Source organism: Toxorhynchites rutilus, chromosome 3, assembly GCF_029784135.1.
Source record: "Toxorhynchites rutilus septentrionalis strain SRP chromosome 3, ASM2978413v1, whole genome shotgun sequence".
NCBI lineage: Eukaryota > Metazoa > Arthropoda > Insecta > Diptera > Culicidae > Toxorhynchites > Toxorhynchites rutilus.
The window spans coordinates 156280859-156298397 of record NC_073746.1 but is presented as its reverse complement, the minus strand read 5'-3'; the positions used below and the strand labels follow the sequence as shown (position 1 = coordinate 156298397).

Here is a 17539-nt window from a genome sequence, read left to right as displayed (position 1 = left end):
GGGTACCTCTTATTAAAGCTTCCAGAATCACAAAAAAACAATTGCATCTCGGGATTAGTTAAAGGTACAAACAATGTTTCTATATCAAAATGCAGATAATTTATTGTTCAAGAATATCGATATACAGGGCGGACTCGATTATATACAGCCTCGGATTTATTTTCACTGTATATAATTAGGGATTGTTAACCGGTTTTACCGTTACCGATTTTACCGGTAAAACCGGATCATTTTCCGTTACCGAATTACCGGTAATTTTACAATCAATAACCGGTAATTTCGGTAATTTTTAGTTTTACACCATAAAAATATTTGTCTTTGAGCAGCTTTGAAATATTACTCGAGAATCAAATAAGATCGAAAAAACACAATTGGCAGTAATGCGCCGATTTTATGACCTCCGAACTACAGTTCAAAAATCACTGCTCTATCTGAAAACGAAACACAAGATAAGCTTCAGTGATGAAAAACTGACAGCGATAAATGAATTGGTTGATACCCTCGAACCAGTTCTGGTCGCTGTTGAACTGCTATTGCGGAAGAAATGCATCCTTTTTGAAGTTGACGTAAGATTGCATTTTATGCTAGAACAGCTATCGGATCAACCATCAGAAATTTCGAACCAGCTGCTTGAAGTCATCATTGGAAGGATTGCAGAAAGACGTTTCGTATATGCAGATTTGTTCCCGTATATGAATAATCATTCTGCTCGTGGTCGTGACACAATTAATGAGGATTTTTTGTTCCTGACTTGATCAAATTTGACGATGATGATATTGCTTCAGTAGCTGGACAACAGGAGGAAAAAAATTCACTGGACGATGCGAAACCTGCAGAACACTTCTTTGTGAATCCAAGCTTCTTCAAATGGTTAATAACGATTTGATGACTTATCCCCAGCTCTTGGCCGATGCTACGGCTGCTACTATGCCGGTCTTTCTCGGCTAATTCAGCGATTTTGTCGCAATTTTCGACGACAGGCCTTCCGGAGCGTGGCGCATCTTCGACGACCTCTACACCAGAACGAAAACGTTGAAACCATCGTTGTGCGGTGGAAATGGAAACTGTATCGGGTCCATAAACTGCACAAATTTTATTGGCAGCTTGAGATGCATTTTTGCCTTTGTCATAGTACAGGGTGGGCCATTTAAGGTGGAAGGATTTGTTTTTGCAATAGCAAAGTAAAGAAGTGGAATTTTAATTTTTTTTTTGAAATTCATTTATTTTGGTCCAAGGAGATTTGTTCTAACTACTTTTTGATTATGATATCTCGTAAATGACCGCCTCTGGCCTTGACCGCAAAATGTGCCCTTTTTTCGGCATTTTCCATCACTTTGCCCAATGTTTCGGCCGATATGGCAGCAATTTCTTGTCGGATATTGTCTTTCAGTCAGGAGGCGTTAAATCAGGTGATCTCGGTGGCCAGTCATAATCGCCGTTTTTCGATATTAATCTTCCGGGGAACATTTCGCGCAATAATTTGGTCGTGGCAGCCGCTGTATGGCATGTAGCGCCGTCCTGTTGGAACCAGTAATTGTCCAATTCATTTTCACGAACAAATGGCAATAAAAAATCGATTATCATTGTCCGATAACGCTCCCCATTCACGGTTACCGTTGCTCCATTTTCGTTTTCAAAGAAGTACGGGCCGATGACTTTATCGGCATAAATGCCACACCACACAGTAACTTTTTGGTCGTAAAGAGGTTGCGTTTCGATGAATTGAGGGTTTTTAGTAGCATAAAACCGACAATTTTGTTTATTCACTCCTCCATTCAAGTTGAAATGCGCCTCATCAGACATTATGATTTTTTGCCAAAAGCCACGTTCATTTTTGGCCATTTCGATGGTCCATTTCGCAATATCAAGTCGACGTGGTAAGTCAGATGGGTTAAGTTGTTGAGCCATTTGAATTTTATACGGAAACATTTTCAAATCAACACGAATTATGCGTCGGAGAGTGGTTGCGAACGATGGCGACCTGATGTCGATGGAGTCTCTGCAACACTGGCTCGAACGGCATCAATATTCTCGTCGAAACGTCTTGGTCGTTGTCTGGACAGATGACTGGCATTACCAACACTACCAGACGATATAAATTTGGCATATAATCGACGTATAGTGTTGTCTACAGGCGATGTTTTAACTTTATTTTTATTTTTCCACGCACGTTTAGTTAACACAATTGAGAAGTTATTTTGAATGTACAGCTGAACAATTTCAGCGCGTTGTTTAGGTGTGTATTGTTCCATGGTTAAAATTGTACTGAAATGACGCTTCCAACGCGATATGACATTTGTTAATCTGACATCTCTGTCAAAAGTTATGGGGTTGCCAGATGCTTCCACTTTAAATGGCCCACCCTGTAGTACTGTAAAATATGTCAGATTTTCTCTTTATTTTGCTCCATATTTGCGACACTATAACTCACGAACGACTTAACCAAACAAAACACTGTCAAGGACTATAAATACCTTTCCAACAAGCTACAGTATGACTCGATACAATGAATACAACTAGAACTACGCGCTTACAACGACACCTCGCGGAAATACCGCAGGACTTTTTTGAAAGCCTAATATAATCGAATCCTGTATATAATCGAGTCAAAAAAAAGTTTTCTTCTAATCGTTTTTTATGCATATATTTTTCGTTTTTTTGGAAATAAAAGAATAGCGCGCAAAAATACCTTTCCAACAAGCTACAGTATGACTCGATACAATGAATACAACTAGAACTACGCGCTTACAACGACACCTCGCGGAAATACCGCAGGACTTTTTTGAAAGCCTAATATAATCGAATCCTGTATATAATCGAGTCAAAAAAAAGTTTTCTTCTAATCGTTTTTTATGCATATATTTTTCGTTTTATTGGAAATAAAAGAAGAATCTAATTTTTGATTCATCCCCTTAAAGTCATAACATACCTTTCTCACATAAAAGACGAATTCATTCGGGAGGTGATAGAGGATCATATTTGATGAAAAAAAAATCCTTCTACGCATATGTTCTAATTTCAACAATGACAGAGTTATAGAACTTTTTGTTTGTTTCGGACTCTGTTGCCCGAAACTGGCGCTACATTGAAAAGTACGCTACAGAAGACGATTCTGTTGTTTCCATTAAAAAGATGAGAAAATTTAGTCCAGGAAATAGTTGTGAAACATCTAAATTATTGGATTTAAATAACATTTTGGAAGTGAAAAACTTCAAAGTTAGTAATTTTTAATGTGTTATCATTAATTTTATTCTAAAAGCCATATGAAACATGGTTCATTGTTCAAAATTGGTTCAAACATGGTTTTCTATCAATTAAATCAAAGCTCTCTAACCGCTCTACAATTTGTTCTTTGATATCCTACTTCTATCTGTCTTAGTTTCGCTGCAATATCGATATAAACAATTCCATGGTGACAATTCAAGCTAAATCTTCAAAAAACGAATACAATCAATAATTACGAAAATAAAATCCATTTCTTTTGCAAGTTTAATATTTTTAATAAAAGGCTAGCTAATTGGCTTCAATTTGATATAATCATCTAGTTCGGTTCAGTGGTTCAAAAGTTATGATTTATTTAAAAAAATGCATTTACGGGAAAAAGTGGAAAAAATTGATTTTTGGGACCATCCAAAAATGGAAATAGGTATCCTAATAAAAAAATTAAAAAACTACGGATCTAATGTTTTGCGTAAAGAACAAAATTACCACTTTTGATGAAAATCTGAGAACCACTATATCGGGTTGGCATGAAATGGCTGCCTAATACTTTCAGAAGAAAATATTTAAAAAAATATTCCGTTGCAGTTTTGTTGAATTTTTGTACTTCTCTTCGGATATCCTCCATCAAATTTTGGACTGTCTGTTGGTCTCTGGTTGGGGAGGAATGATGCCTTCCTCAATGACTTAATTGACTCCATTGCACAATGGTCCAGGAGATGCATTTAAGTGGAAATTAGCATTTAGAGCTTGACAGTTATTCTCTAGACAACGCTCGTTTTTATGTTGTCAAAAATAAGGTGACCAAAATTGTCGATGAAATAAAAAATCTAACTTTTTTATCTTTATAGATAGAGGTAAACATAGTTCGACAATGTTGTAGCTCCAATTATTTGAGACATCTTTGTAGAACAAAGTTTTTCTCTATCTCTTGAAATAACCGATATAGCGCCTTTTTCTAAGTTACGTTAGGGTTACCATGAAAAAAACTGTTTTTTTGCTCTAACTTTTATATTTAAAATTTTACATGTAAACTGTCTTCGAAAGACTTTTAGAGCTTACTAATACAAACATTTTTCGATGCAGAACTTGTCAATATCTCCACTTCACTCAAAGTTATTGATATTTATTCTCAAAAAACATGCTCTTTTCATTTGTTTGTCATTCTTTCTGGGGCAAACGCAAACAAAGTTTATTGGCGGCATTTGAATGAGCATATTTCACTCTACATGATGTGTGATTTTCAAAAGTATGTTATTTTTTGTATTTGAGTAAATTAAAATTGGAATCATGAGTTTTTGGGTAAAGAACCATCAATAACTTTGAGTAGTAGTAAGATATAGACAAGTTCTGCATCGCAAAATATTGGTGTCGATGAACTCTAAAAGTCGTACGAAGACAGTTTTAATGTAGAATTTGAAATATGAAAGTTAAAGCAGAAAAAACACGTTTTTTTCATGGTAACCCTAATGCAACTTATAAAAAAGCGTTAAATCGATTATTTTAAAAGATAGAAAAAAGCTTTGTTCAACAAAGTTGTTCAAAATAACTGGGGCTACAACATTGTTGAACTATGTTTATCTCTATCTATAATGATAAGAAAGTTAGATTTTTCATTTCATCGACAATTTTGGTCACCCTATTTTTTATAACATAAAAATGAGCGCTCTATCATATGTATCAACTTTGTCTAAGACAGTTTTTGTATAAACAATAAATATCTCACACAAAGTTGTTTTAGCGCCTCCTATCTGAGTTGCATTAGGGTGACTATGAAAAAACGGGTTTTTCACTCTAACTTTTATATTTAAAATTCTACATCAAAATGGTCTTCGTACGAATTTTAGAGCTTATCAATACCAACATTTTGCGATGCAGAACATGTCAATATCTTAATCCTGCTCTAGTTATTGATGGGTTTTCATCCAAAAACTCACGATTTCTATTTTAATTTACTCAAACACAAAAAACAACATAGTTTTGAAAATTACATATTATATAGAGTGAAATCTGTTCTTTCAAATTCTGTCAACAAAAATTTGTTTATGTTTGCCCCAGAAAGAATGACAAACAAATGAAAAGAGCGTGTTTTTTGAGAAGAAATATCAATAACTTTGAGTGAAGTTAAGATATTGTCAAGTTCTGCATCGAAAATTTTTTGTATTAGTAAGCTCTAAATGTCTTTCCAAGACAGTTTGCATGTAAAAATTTAAAATATAAAAGTTAGAGCAAAAAAACAGTTTTTTTCATGTTGACACTAACGTAACTTAGAAAAAGGCGCTATATCGGTTATTTCAAGAGATAGACAAAAACTTTGTTCTACAAAGATGTCTTAAACAATTGGATCTATAACATTGTCGAACTGTATTTAACTCTATCTATAAAGATAAGAAAGTTAGATTTTTTATTTCATCGACAATTTTGGTCACCCTATTTTTGACAACATAAAAACGAGCGCTCTATCATGAGTAACAACTTTGTCTAAGACAGTTTTTGTCTAGAGAATAACTGTCAAGCTCTAAATGCTAATTTCCACTTAAATGCATCTCCTGGAGCATTGTGCATTGTCACGGTACCACTGAAACCATTCTCGACTGTAGTTGCAGCTAGCCAAATCTGACCAAAACTTCATCGGTCCTTTGTGAGCCTTCATAAACCGAAGAAGGCGTTCTGCGAAGGACTCTTCTCTATACATTTTCGAGTCCATTGTCTTGTATGTGACATGTGCCTTGGTTTTCTGTCCACAGCTGCAAATTCCTTGCCAAATCAAGAACTTCCTGGCAAATTTATCAATCTCTTCTGGAGTAGCCTTATAAAATTTCAGGCTTGGGAGTTGTCCAGAATCCTTCCTTCTTACTTCGTTAAAATCTTGTTGTTCAACTTTTGAGCGCGTCTTTTGACCACCAGATTTTGTTTCAGCGTTTGCTTTCTTGTAGGCAGGGAAATTACGATAACTTTCTCGCATACGGATTCTCTGGATGTGTTTTTTGGCCTTAGTCCGAGAGTTCCGAGTTTGCCTTAATTGTTCGCAATGTCAGCTTCCGATCGTAAGTTCCACTAAGACGCGTCCTAATCTGAACAACAGTGGTATTTTCACGGAAACGATTCAGTACATCATACACGTTCGATTTAGCCACTTTCAGCGATTTCGCGATTTTAGTGCCTGGCCACTGAGGATTGCTTATATGGGTGTCCAAAATCAAATTTCATCTCTCCTGCACAATTTTTCTAAACAAAACGGATTAACACGATTTTTTTGCCGTCGAAAGATACAGGTTTTCCAAACAAATTGCTGTTAAAAGATCTCGGATACACCTTCTACGACCTTTGTTATATAATGAACAGTGATTCCGGATTCTAACTGATTCAACCATTAACTACTACTTTGCTACGATCTTGCGTACTGGGTAATGACATAAGTAACAGAAAATACTAATTTATGACAGAATCAGGCCTGAGTCATGATTTTGGTGATATTTTAAGCCCTATATATTAAATATTAAATTCAAATTTGAGATTCTCTTATTACTGGTCAAACATTGTTGCGTTGAAAATGTGTTCACATATTCATCAAGCAATCAGTAAGTGGAAAATCCAATATGTATTAAATATGAACAATCAGCACCACTAAATTATTGTTGCGTACAGCGGTAGAACCCTCGGAAGGCCTTCTATATTCTCTACATTTTCAGTAAAATACGTACACCTGCATACACACTGGTCATGATTCCTCGTTTCCATTAACACTGACACAAATTGCAGGATTGGCTCGATCAACATTTACCAAATTCCAACGATGGCCCCTGGGATTGCATGTGCATGGTGTCAAAGGTCTGAATTCCACTAATTTTAAGCTTCGTTAGCAATAAAAGAGCGCGCGCGCAACGTCCGTGATGAGAGCATAGTTTGTTATCATATTCTAGACAAGCAGTATTATCCTTCGGTTGCGCTTCACACGTTCACCTCATTAGTATCACGTAGAGATAACAGAAAAAATGCACTCAGAATTAATAAAAAAAATAATTATGCAAACGCTGCTGTCTTTGCCGCAGCCGTGGTCGCTCAGTGGACTGTCAATATACTGATAGGATCGCAAAAAGGTTCACGTTACCTAACAAATGAGATTGTCATGCATAAATTTTCCTTATAATTATTTTACTTACATAATTATCATAAACCTACAGTAAAAGCCAAAAAAAATATTTTTTTTAATGTTTACTACAATGTCCTATCTGAACATGCGTAAACATGTAAAGTCGTATCAGTTGGTAACCAAATAAATTTCACAAAAACTAAATTAATATAACTAAAATCAATTCTGTACACATATGATAACGTCGATGAGACTATTATCGCCTGTATAATGTGATGTTGACTATACGTAGCGAATAGATAATTGATATTTGATTGGCCTAATAATTGCTCTCCATGGCGCCTTCACAGGACAGCAGATACGAATACAATGACGCTTCGAAAGGATAGCATCAATGAGAACAAACAGCTCTTCTCAACGAACAAGCTTTTTTTGTGATGATGTGCTAACATTCAGATGTTATCTCGATTAGCAGATAGCCTGAAATTTACGATGACATTTTTTACAAGCGATACGAAACTGAGCCCTCAAATAGAATTTATTTAATGTTTTGCCAATCAACTCAATTAGTTCCTATCGGTTTATAATCAACCGTATGACAATAGTTAAATACAGTTATAAAGTGGGTTTTTCTGTCAAACAGTCATCTTTTGGAACGTATTTAACGGAAATGGCTTTATTTTAGTTGTTTCTTTTTGGATCTTGGCTCAACGGGTAGTAATCGAAGCGTGTCCGGATTTAAACTTACTGACTTTATTTGTCGAACCATTGTTTTGAATTATCGTATAATTTTGTATAAGTGTATGTTTTTGTCAGTTGGGGCTTTCAAATTGACAATGACGTGTGCGTTGTTTACTCAAAATGCAAAGCATCGCGTCAACAGGTAGCGAGGAATAACATTTTGGAGAAATGGCTTCAAAAAATCCGAACCGAAGTTTCCGAAGTTACCCTCATTATATTGATGACAATAACAAACGAGTTCATTTTGTTCATATCGGTGATGCATGAACAATTTTGCTATAATGAATGAATGCGGCATTGAGTGGGGTTCTTTACTTCGCTGTTATTTATACTTTGAATATCAAAAGCAATAAATTGATATTCATCACATTCGAAACGATATTCGTTCTAGTAGTGAATTTGAGTCAAAATTCGGGAATAAATAAAATTGGTTAGGCTGAACCATTTAGAGAACAAAAACACCAGAGTTCAATGAAACGAACTTTGCAAAATATCGAGCAGGATGTTATTTGACGAGACGGTAACAACGGCATATGCAAAACGGATGCAACATCGTGACATCGGGAACAGCTGGTATACATTTGGCTAAAATGAAATTCAATTCCGACGTCTTCAATAATCAAGACGAAAATGACACTAGGTGGAAAAATAAACTTCAAATCATATTGAAGAATAGAAGTTCATTTGCTTATATTCACTGGTTGTCTGGATCTGTCATTTCGATTTTCGTTTGGAGTATATAGGTTTTCGATGCAACCTAGCCCGAAAATCTATGCATTTGAGCTTAGCGAAGATGATTTTTTTCAACACTGCTGCCAAATAAGCGGAAAACCCTTTCTAGTGAAAATGATGTTGGACCGCATTCGGGGAAACGTTCAAGTAATGGGCTATGGTAAGCAAGGTCTTGCCACGGAACCCTTGTTGGAAAACCCAGATTTTCGTATCAGATTTCTTTCCGTTTCCAATCTTTAGATACAGCTATTTGCATTTGACGGGAAACTCAATTTAGTTTTCTCATTTCTGACTTTTTAGATTGATTATCCTGGAAATGCTAGTGGAGGGTTGATAGATAGAGTTTGAAAGTTGATGGAGAGTTGAAGTCGTTAAGAACCCCTATGTATCCATTTTCATTTCGACACCAAAAACAACCGAGATATAGCCATACTCCGGGCTCCGGATTGTTAATGGATCTCAACACTCCGAGTATTATAAATCGATTATATTAAAAGATAGAAAAAAGCTTTGTTCTACAAAGTTGTTTGAAATAATTTGGGCTACAACATTGTTGAACTATATTTATCTCTATCTATAAAGATAAGAAAGTTTTATTTTTTATTTCATCGAGAATTTTGGTCACCCTATTTTTGATAACATAAAAATGAGCGCTATATCATATGTAACAACTTTGTCGAATACAGTTTTTGCCTGAAGAATAAATATCTTACACAAAGTTGTTTTTTATCTAAGTTGCATTAGGGTAACCATGAAAAAAAACCGGTTTTTTATATTTAAAATTCTACATCAAAATTTTCTTCGTACGACTTTCAGAGCTTATAAATACCAACATTTTGCGATGCAGAATTCGTCAATATCTTAATCCTGCTCAATGTTATTGATGGGTTTTAACCAAAAAACTCATGATTCCAATTTTAATTTGCTCAAATACTAAAAATAGCATATCTTTGAAAATCACATATTATATAGAGTGAGATTTGTTCTTTCAAATTCCGTCAACATACATTTTTTATATTTTCCTCAGAAAGAATGGAAAGCAATTGAAGAGAGTGTATTTGTAAACTCTGTAATTGAAAATTAATTTACATTAAACTGAAACACTAGAAAACTAATCCAATCGAATGTGCAGCAACAGATGTTGAGAAGCAGTCCACTGAGCCCCATTTGACGGCCAAATTCGGCAGCGCTCGCCGGAAATCATCGCTTAGAATTCATAATTATGCGACACAATCCACTCACGTTAGATCTAGCTGTAGGAAATATAGAGCCCTGTTCCGTCGTATTTGTCGTCGTCGAATCGAATATTCAATAGATATTTAATGCTCAAAACGCAATCACAATCATCTGTGGTACATTTGCTCTCGTTATTTTTTCTTCATCTCTCCTGGGACATTTTGTTCGGCTATTTGTTTCCCAACGACAGGATTGGTGGGATGAGAAGCTACCCGAAACGGGAGTTTTCAGTTGTTTGAGTGTGATACCGAAGGTTCTTCTTGCCGGCGCTATTACTCTAATGGATGAGGCGTATTACAAGCTGGCTGTATGGTTGAATGATAAAGGTAAGCTTGCCAAACTGGTGCTGCTCCGCCGAAGTCTTACAATCGATTGCGTAAACTTTCAGAAAATTATCGACTACAGTCCAAATATGAGAATCATCTCATCGCAAAAGTGGCATTATTTCAGTTCGTGAACAGCTTCCTGTCATTGTTTTATATTGCATTTTATCTACGCGACCAGGATAAGTTGAAAGAGGTAATTTTTCTTTTTGTTTGAAGCGGGCGAAATAGTAATTTGAACTTTTTTTACAGCAACTGGCTGGTCTACTCATTTCTCGTCAAATTATCGGCAATCTCCGAGAGTCGGCGTGGCCATATCTGGTGGAGCAGTGGAAGCTGGCTAAGCTAAGTTTCAAAATGTGGGGCGCCCTGAGTCCAACCCAGGAGCTCCCACCACCCACTGACAGCAAACAAGTGGGCGACAGCAAACGTTCGTCGGATTGCACAACGTCTACACCTAAAAGATCCATCGGACAAGCTGAAATTGAAAGCTCTCTGTACAAATATGATGGGACGTTCTCTGATCACCTCGAAATGCTCGTCCAAATGGGGTATGTTGTGTTGTTTTCGGCAGCATTTCCTTTGGCCGGATTGTGTGCCTTGGCAAATAATTTGCTGGAGATAAGGTCCGATGCTTTCAAATTAGCTCATGTGCATCAGAGACCATTCGGGCAGAGGGTGGCAAACATCGGCACGTGGCAGAATGCCCTGGGGATGTTAGGACTGGCAGCAGTGATAGTAAATTGTGCACTAATTGGCTTATCCGGTCAGGTTTCCCGTCTCTGGCCCGGTCTTACTTCAACGCAGACTGTGATATTGATAGTTGCGCTTGAGCATGTCATGCTTGGCTTACGCTCAGCTCTGACATGGCTTCTACCAGAACTTCCCTCGTGGTTGGCCGCCGAGATAGCACGCGCCGAACACTGTCGCCGAGAGATGCAATGCAAAGGTACGTCCCCGCGTCAATCTCCTCCATCGCCACCATCATCCACATCGTTGTCTCATCACGATCAGGACTTCAACAGCAATCAGGATCTTTTCGGCAAAACCGAACAATCAGTTGGCAGGTACTGCAATGTTGTTTCTGTGTGAATTATTTCGTTTTCAGAACAGGATTTTAAATTCGTCCAATCGCTTTTTTCACCAACCAAGATTTCACATCTCCTCTAGTCACGATAATCAGGCTAATGATTTGGAGCGGGTCACGCTCATAGACGTAGCGGCCAAGCTAGACAATCTGAGCAGCCGGCAGCAACAATCTCACCCGCAATCGCCGCACCAGCATCAACACATCCTCCAGCAGCAGCAGAAGGAATCGCGCAGCAGCAGTGACCACATCGATATTTTCGGCATTGAGACACGCGAGGTCACACCAGAGTCACCGATTTCTCAGGTATTGGAAAATTTAGCTCCATTCCTCTCGCTTCCAACTGATTTGGCCCATTTCTTGTTTATTCTTTTAGCCATTTCGCTACTCACATTTTTTTTTCTTTTGAATTGTACCTTTTTCTACATCACGCAAAAAAAAACAAAAAAAACTGCCGAAAAGAAGTAACCCAATTACGTGCATTTACTAATGAAATCTGCGAAAATTTATTTTTGCTTTTGCGTTTTGACAAAATATTGGCAAATCGACGATGTAATGTGCCTTAAATAGAACACCATAATTAAGTAAATTCAATGATCTAAAAGCGCAATTTGTTAAAACAAAATTTCAGCTTGTGTCATATTATCCGCTAAGTCGAATTCGTCATGTACTATATTTCAAGTTGTGTAGGGTGAATCTATGCTCGTGATCTCAGTTTCAAGATCGAAAAGTTGTCAATTTTGATTTTTGTTTCGAATTCCTTTCGTGAAATATTAAGGTTTTCTCCTTTTTTTATCCCATCTGTTTATTTTATTAGGATCATTCAGCAATCCAGCTGTGACAAAGCCGTGTAAATTTTTATCTCGCGATAATAAGTTGTATATTACACAGTAGCCATTGAGGCGTATGATTAATCCTATCTTATCGATGAACATGTCGCCTTTTTCGGTGTAAGAATAGTCCTATTGTTAGAATGTTCCTAGTTGGACCATACACAGCGGGACTGTTGATATGAGGTTTCCATTGTTGTGTTTATTAAAAGTACCAATTACCGATGCAGCAGACCGTAATGTGAGCGGTAAGGAACTAGATTAGCGATTGCCTAAACTAGTAATTTGAATTTGCAGTGTATTTGTAGGTCTGTAGGTTTAACACGAAAAACAGTAATAATTCAATACCACAGAAATGTTGTACTGAATATGAGTTTTCTGTGGTTGAGACATTTCTTCCATCAAAAAGCAGAATTGCTTTTGTGAACTCCAAATTTATTCGTATAACTATAATTGAACTCGAACGGAAATTGTCAGAAAATTGATACGCTGAGAATATTTTTTCGTCGTCTGGTCCACTCAGCATATGAAATTCGTAAATCTGCTCTATACATGATTGATTCGACATAAGAAAAATTAACAGCATTCAGAATGCAAATTTTGAATGGTACTTTCAAAAAAAAATTAAAATTATTCCGACACGCTTCGGATAAAATCGCGATCTTTTTGGGATTACCCATCATCCTCTTTTGCACATGTTGCAGCCAGTTTGTCCCAAAATTTTACCATCTGTTAAGCACCTCGAATCTACTTTCCTGTTTTCTTAGGGTTTGCCTTAATAATTTTTTAAATTATTTTTCGATTGGGCGTAATTGAGAGTAATTTGATGGATTTTCGATATGGTACACGGAGGTGTCACTTCGCATTTTCACGTATGTTTCGTCGTTTATGAGCAAGCTTCGCCAGAACCTGGTCGTACAACTTCCGAGGGCGTGTCCTGACCATTGGGTTCTACTTAAACCTCCTGTACTCGTGCGCCAAATCATAACTCGTATACATAATACTTTACTCACAGACTGTGTATGTCTCTGTAATATTGCTATTGTGTATGTTTAGGTGTTATTGGTATTTATTTAAAGAAAAATATATAATTGAATGAAAAAACATCAGAAAATATTTTTCCTTCAACTTCATTTAGTTTTAATAGACATTTAATTCAGCCTCCCCAAAACAAAATTATCAATTCTCGTTCCAGGAGGCGATCTGGCGTAGTGGTAACATCCATACCTCTCACGCAGAGATCACGAGTTCAATTCTCACTCCTGACATTCTTCCAAAAATGGAAGTAAAAGTGACGAACCAGTCGAAATGTGTTGAAAGTCACTATAATAGAGAGAAGAAAAAAAATCTCGTTCTGTGAGACCGTACGCGCGAGTATAGGAGAGTTGAAGGGGTATTCTATTGTACAGTCATGAATTTCGGACGTTTTTTCGAGCTCTGAAATAATTGAAACAACGAATTTTTTTACTATACATTATTTCATTATTTGTTTATTTATCTTTAAACAGTAAAAAAATAAATGAAAAAAATATTCAAAATTATAATTGTTCCAATGAAGTTAGGAGATTCTCGATCAGTAAAGATGTTGCTATCATATGAATTTTGGTCAAGCCAGAAAAGTTATTTGTGACAAAATGGCGGCCGTTTTAACCCTTTACGGTCGTATGTCTGCTCTTAGCTACCACAGCAAGGAATCATACTAAATTCTTTATCCAACCTTATGTAATGTTTCCATTTGTCTTTCCAATTGTTTGTCCGATAGAACTTGAACTGATGACGTGGAAGTAGCCCAAAATATATTTCTTCGGGACACGTAATTTCACAACAAGCATGCTTTTTATATCGCCGCGCTTGACACGGAACGAAAAAAAAAAGAATTTCCTTCATACATTCCTGCAACTTCCTGCAAAGTTTTTCGTACTACAACAGAAGAACAGAAGAACAGAAGAACAGAAGAACAGAAGAACAGAAGAACAGAAGAACAGAAGAACAGAAGAACAGAAGAACAGAAGAACAGAAGAACAGAAGAACAGAAGAACAGAAGAACAGAAGAACAGAAGAACAGAAGAACAGAAGAACAGAAGAACAGAAGAACAGAAGAACAGAAGAACAGAAGAACAGAAGAACAGAAGAACAGAAGAACAGAAGAACAGAAGAACAGAAGAACAGAAGAACAGAAGAACAGAAGAACAGAATAACTTCAGAATCAGAGTTATCAGAGACCAACCAGAGTATGGTTAGTTTTTACCATTGAACGAGGTAATTAACCCGATGAAATGCGGGATCTCGTGTGGGACGCTGTTGTGATTATAGCCGAGGTTTCCCTCAATTCCGAAGGGTCCCGATATGCAATTTAAATTCATTCAAAATAAGAAAACGGAATAGGAAATTTTAATTTCGAATGACGATGAACAAAGACTACAGAAGATAACTCAATTGACAAAAAATCGCTTAAATACTACGTTTATTAAGCTTTCTACAAAAATGCTTCGTCGCCCTACCTTGCGGTCTTACGGTACTTGGCAGGAGCCTTAGTCATGTCCGATGAAAAGAGGGATGCTGGCATGTTCTTCAGCTCTTTCGTGGCCTTGGCGATCAGTTGCTTCTCCGTTTTGGCCACGATATTATTGGAGTAGATTCTCCGTTTGCTGGTGGACGTTAAAGCACATGAAAAATAAGAATGTTCATGATACGATTATCAATCATGCAGTATGTCGTTGGTTCGTTTTGATGAGTAGGTATTCTCTCAGTATCTTTCTCAGCTTGCCTATAGAGATCATCCGCCGTTGGGATTTATATTTAGGGAAAGCGATACGATGAGTCACATAATATATCCACGTTCAGTTAATCGAACATTCTGTCAATCATATACCGGGAATTTATTCTTCTAAAGAAAAGAAAAAAAAATACAATAAAGAGAAAATGCCTTATTTATCATCTAAATTGATATTATCTACTTCAAAATAGGCCCCTGCTGAAGCAATACACTTTTCTCAACGAACAATCCAGTCATCGAAACACACGGGGCCATATCTGGAGAGTACGATGCTTGTTCATATTCATATTCACATTCATATTCGTGTCATTTTGGTCAAACATTCATTCACAATGATCGATCGATGCATTATCGTGATTCACAATCCAAATGTTATCGTCGCAAACGGTCATCACGAATATCGGAAGAAACAGTCAACCTTACCTTCACTTTTGATCGACTTTGACGTGGTTTTTCGGGTTCGACTCGTTCGCAGGGGTCTATGCTGATAATTGTGGTCTCGTTTGCTTGTCATACTTGTACACTCATGTCTTCATCAACCAAAATATTACGAACGGTCTCGTGAGATATATTTAATTCACCGGCTAGCTTTCTCAGACGTAAATGACGATTTCCGAGCACCTTTTCGTTCATTTTGTCGATGTTTTCATCAGTTGAAGAGGTGGATAGTCTTCTTTGAAGTGGCAAATCCTTCATCTCTTTTCGGCCGTCTTTGAATGCCTCATACCATCCATATACCCGTGTTTTCGACATAGTTGAGTCATCAAATGTATTCTGTAACATTTTCAACATTTCGGCCCAAGAAATGTTGTTTGCAACACACAATTTACCCAATATTCTCTCGTAATCGAATTTTCTCTCGTAAACGTAATATAATTATGATTTGCACTTATTTATTAAACGGTTTTATCAAGCTTGGACCCGTTTGTATGTTTGTGACTTTGTTACTTTGTAACTTTGTCTGTAGCGCTGTACTAGATTAATAGAAATTTTACCCCCTTCCTGTTGACCGTTTGATCTGAAATTTGGAACACATCTTTATCTCTGGTGTCATCAATAACTGTGTTCTACTAGTCTACTACCCTTTAATTTGATATACATATTGATGGGGTGCTGTGAAAATATGTAATCCGCAATCTTGTAGCGGCCTTCATCTTTGAATTACATGTTTCATAAATAACTGTGCTCTACTGGTCAAGGCCCTCATTCGATACCCATATTGATGGGATTTTGAGAAAATATGTGCATAATCCGCCATTTTGTACCGGCTGCCATCTTGGATTTCGAAGATCATGGAATACGCAGTTTTATAATGGCAGTAGAATTAAAGGTATATTCCAAAATTCAGATCACTCAGTGATCAGGAACGGGGCCAAATTTCATTTGATGTGGGACAACTCTACAAACACTCAAATATACATACAAACAGGGCAAGCTGAATGAAACCATTAAAAAGTATTTGTTTATTTGGGAACTGTGGCCATCTTGGATTTGGATTTCTCATGATCTACTGTGTTCTACCAGTCGAGCACTTTCATTTGATATTTGAGTTTGGATATTTGGCGGCCACTTTGGATTTGCATTTTTCATGAATAACTGTGTTCTACTAATCAATCCCTTTCATTTGATATCCATATTGATAGAGTTGTGAAAAATATATATGGCGCCATCTTGTGGTGGCGGCCATTTTGGATTTGCATTTTTCATAAATAACTGTGTTCTACTAATCAATCACTTTCATTTGATATTCATATTAATGGGGTTCTGAGAAAATATGTAATCTGCCATTCTGTAGTGGCCGCCATCTTGGATTTGCATTTTTCATTAATAACTGTGTTCTACTAGTCATGCCCTTTCATTTGATTATACAAATTGTCAAAACTTTCCGAAAATCAAAAATAAAATACTCCGGATAATCGAGTCCGATCTGTACTATCAATTTTTGGTCAATTTCTACCGGACGTATTATTCGTACCTATTACGCGATATAAATGGTAAACAAGTGTCAAACCGAGAGTATAAGTTGTCGGTTCAACGTTGGTTTGACATACACCGAAAATGATTCAAATTAACTTACAAATTAATACGTAATTATTCTTGCTATCCGCACGGTGAAATTTGAAAGCTATGTTTTCTTCGCGGTTGCCAGGAATGCCGTATAGTAAAATGTAGGTTAATCGTTGGTAGGGATGTGTATTGCTTCTCGTTTATGTAAAAATTTATCCAGCAATAGCTGCTTTTCTGATGGATTGATTTTTGTGGTCGCAATTTATGTCATGACGTTGAACTGATTGTCAACGGTGAGGTTTTCTTGATTTCGTCGAATCTATAGGATGGTTGCGGCAGTGTTACCGCGTTGTACATGTCCAGCACTTCATAGGGGTTGCCCTGCGACGTTTGAGAAGGCTCATTGTAGCGGTGAAGAGTCAAACCGTCTTCAATTTCTGGCTGGACGCGGTGGTTGTTTAGTTTTGCTATTTCATAATGCTGCTCCAAATGTCG

At 36.8% G+C, this 17539-nt stretch overlaps 1 protein-coding gene across 8 annotated transcripts in view; it reads left to right on the top strand.

Moving 5' to 3' along the window:
* LOC129774749 (anoctamin-8) overlaps window positions 1-17539 on the top strand; it is a 106874-nt gene that overhangs the window by 64454 nt on the left and 24881 nt on the right. For 6 of the 8 annotated variants that reach the window (XM_055778685.1, XM_055778687.1, XM_055778682.1 and 3 more), the window contains exons 10-14: window positions 6982-7050; window positions 10212-10347; window positions 10410-10540; window positions 10597-11411; window positions 11497-11737. In XM_055778685.1, coding sequence (XP_055634660.1) covers window positions 6982-7050; window positions 10212-10347; window positions 10410-10540; window positions 10597-11411; window positions 11497-11737 — 1392 coding nt within the window. The remainder of the gene's footprint in view (window positions 1-6981; window positions 7051-10211; window positions 10348-10409; window positions 10541-10596; window positions 11412-11496; window positions 11738-17539) is intronic. The other 2 variants (XM_055778683.1, XM_055778684.1) reach the window with 2 other exon arrangements.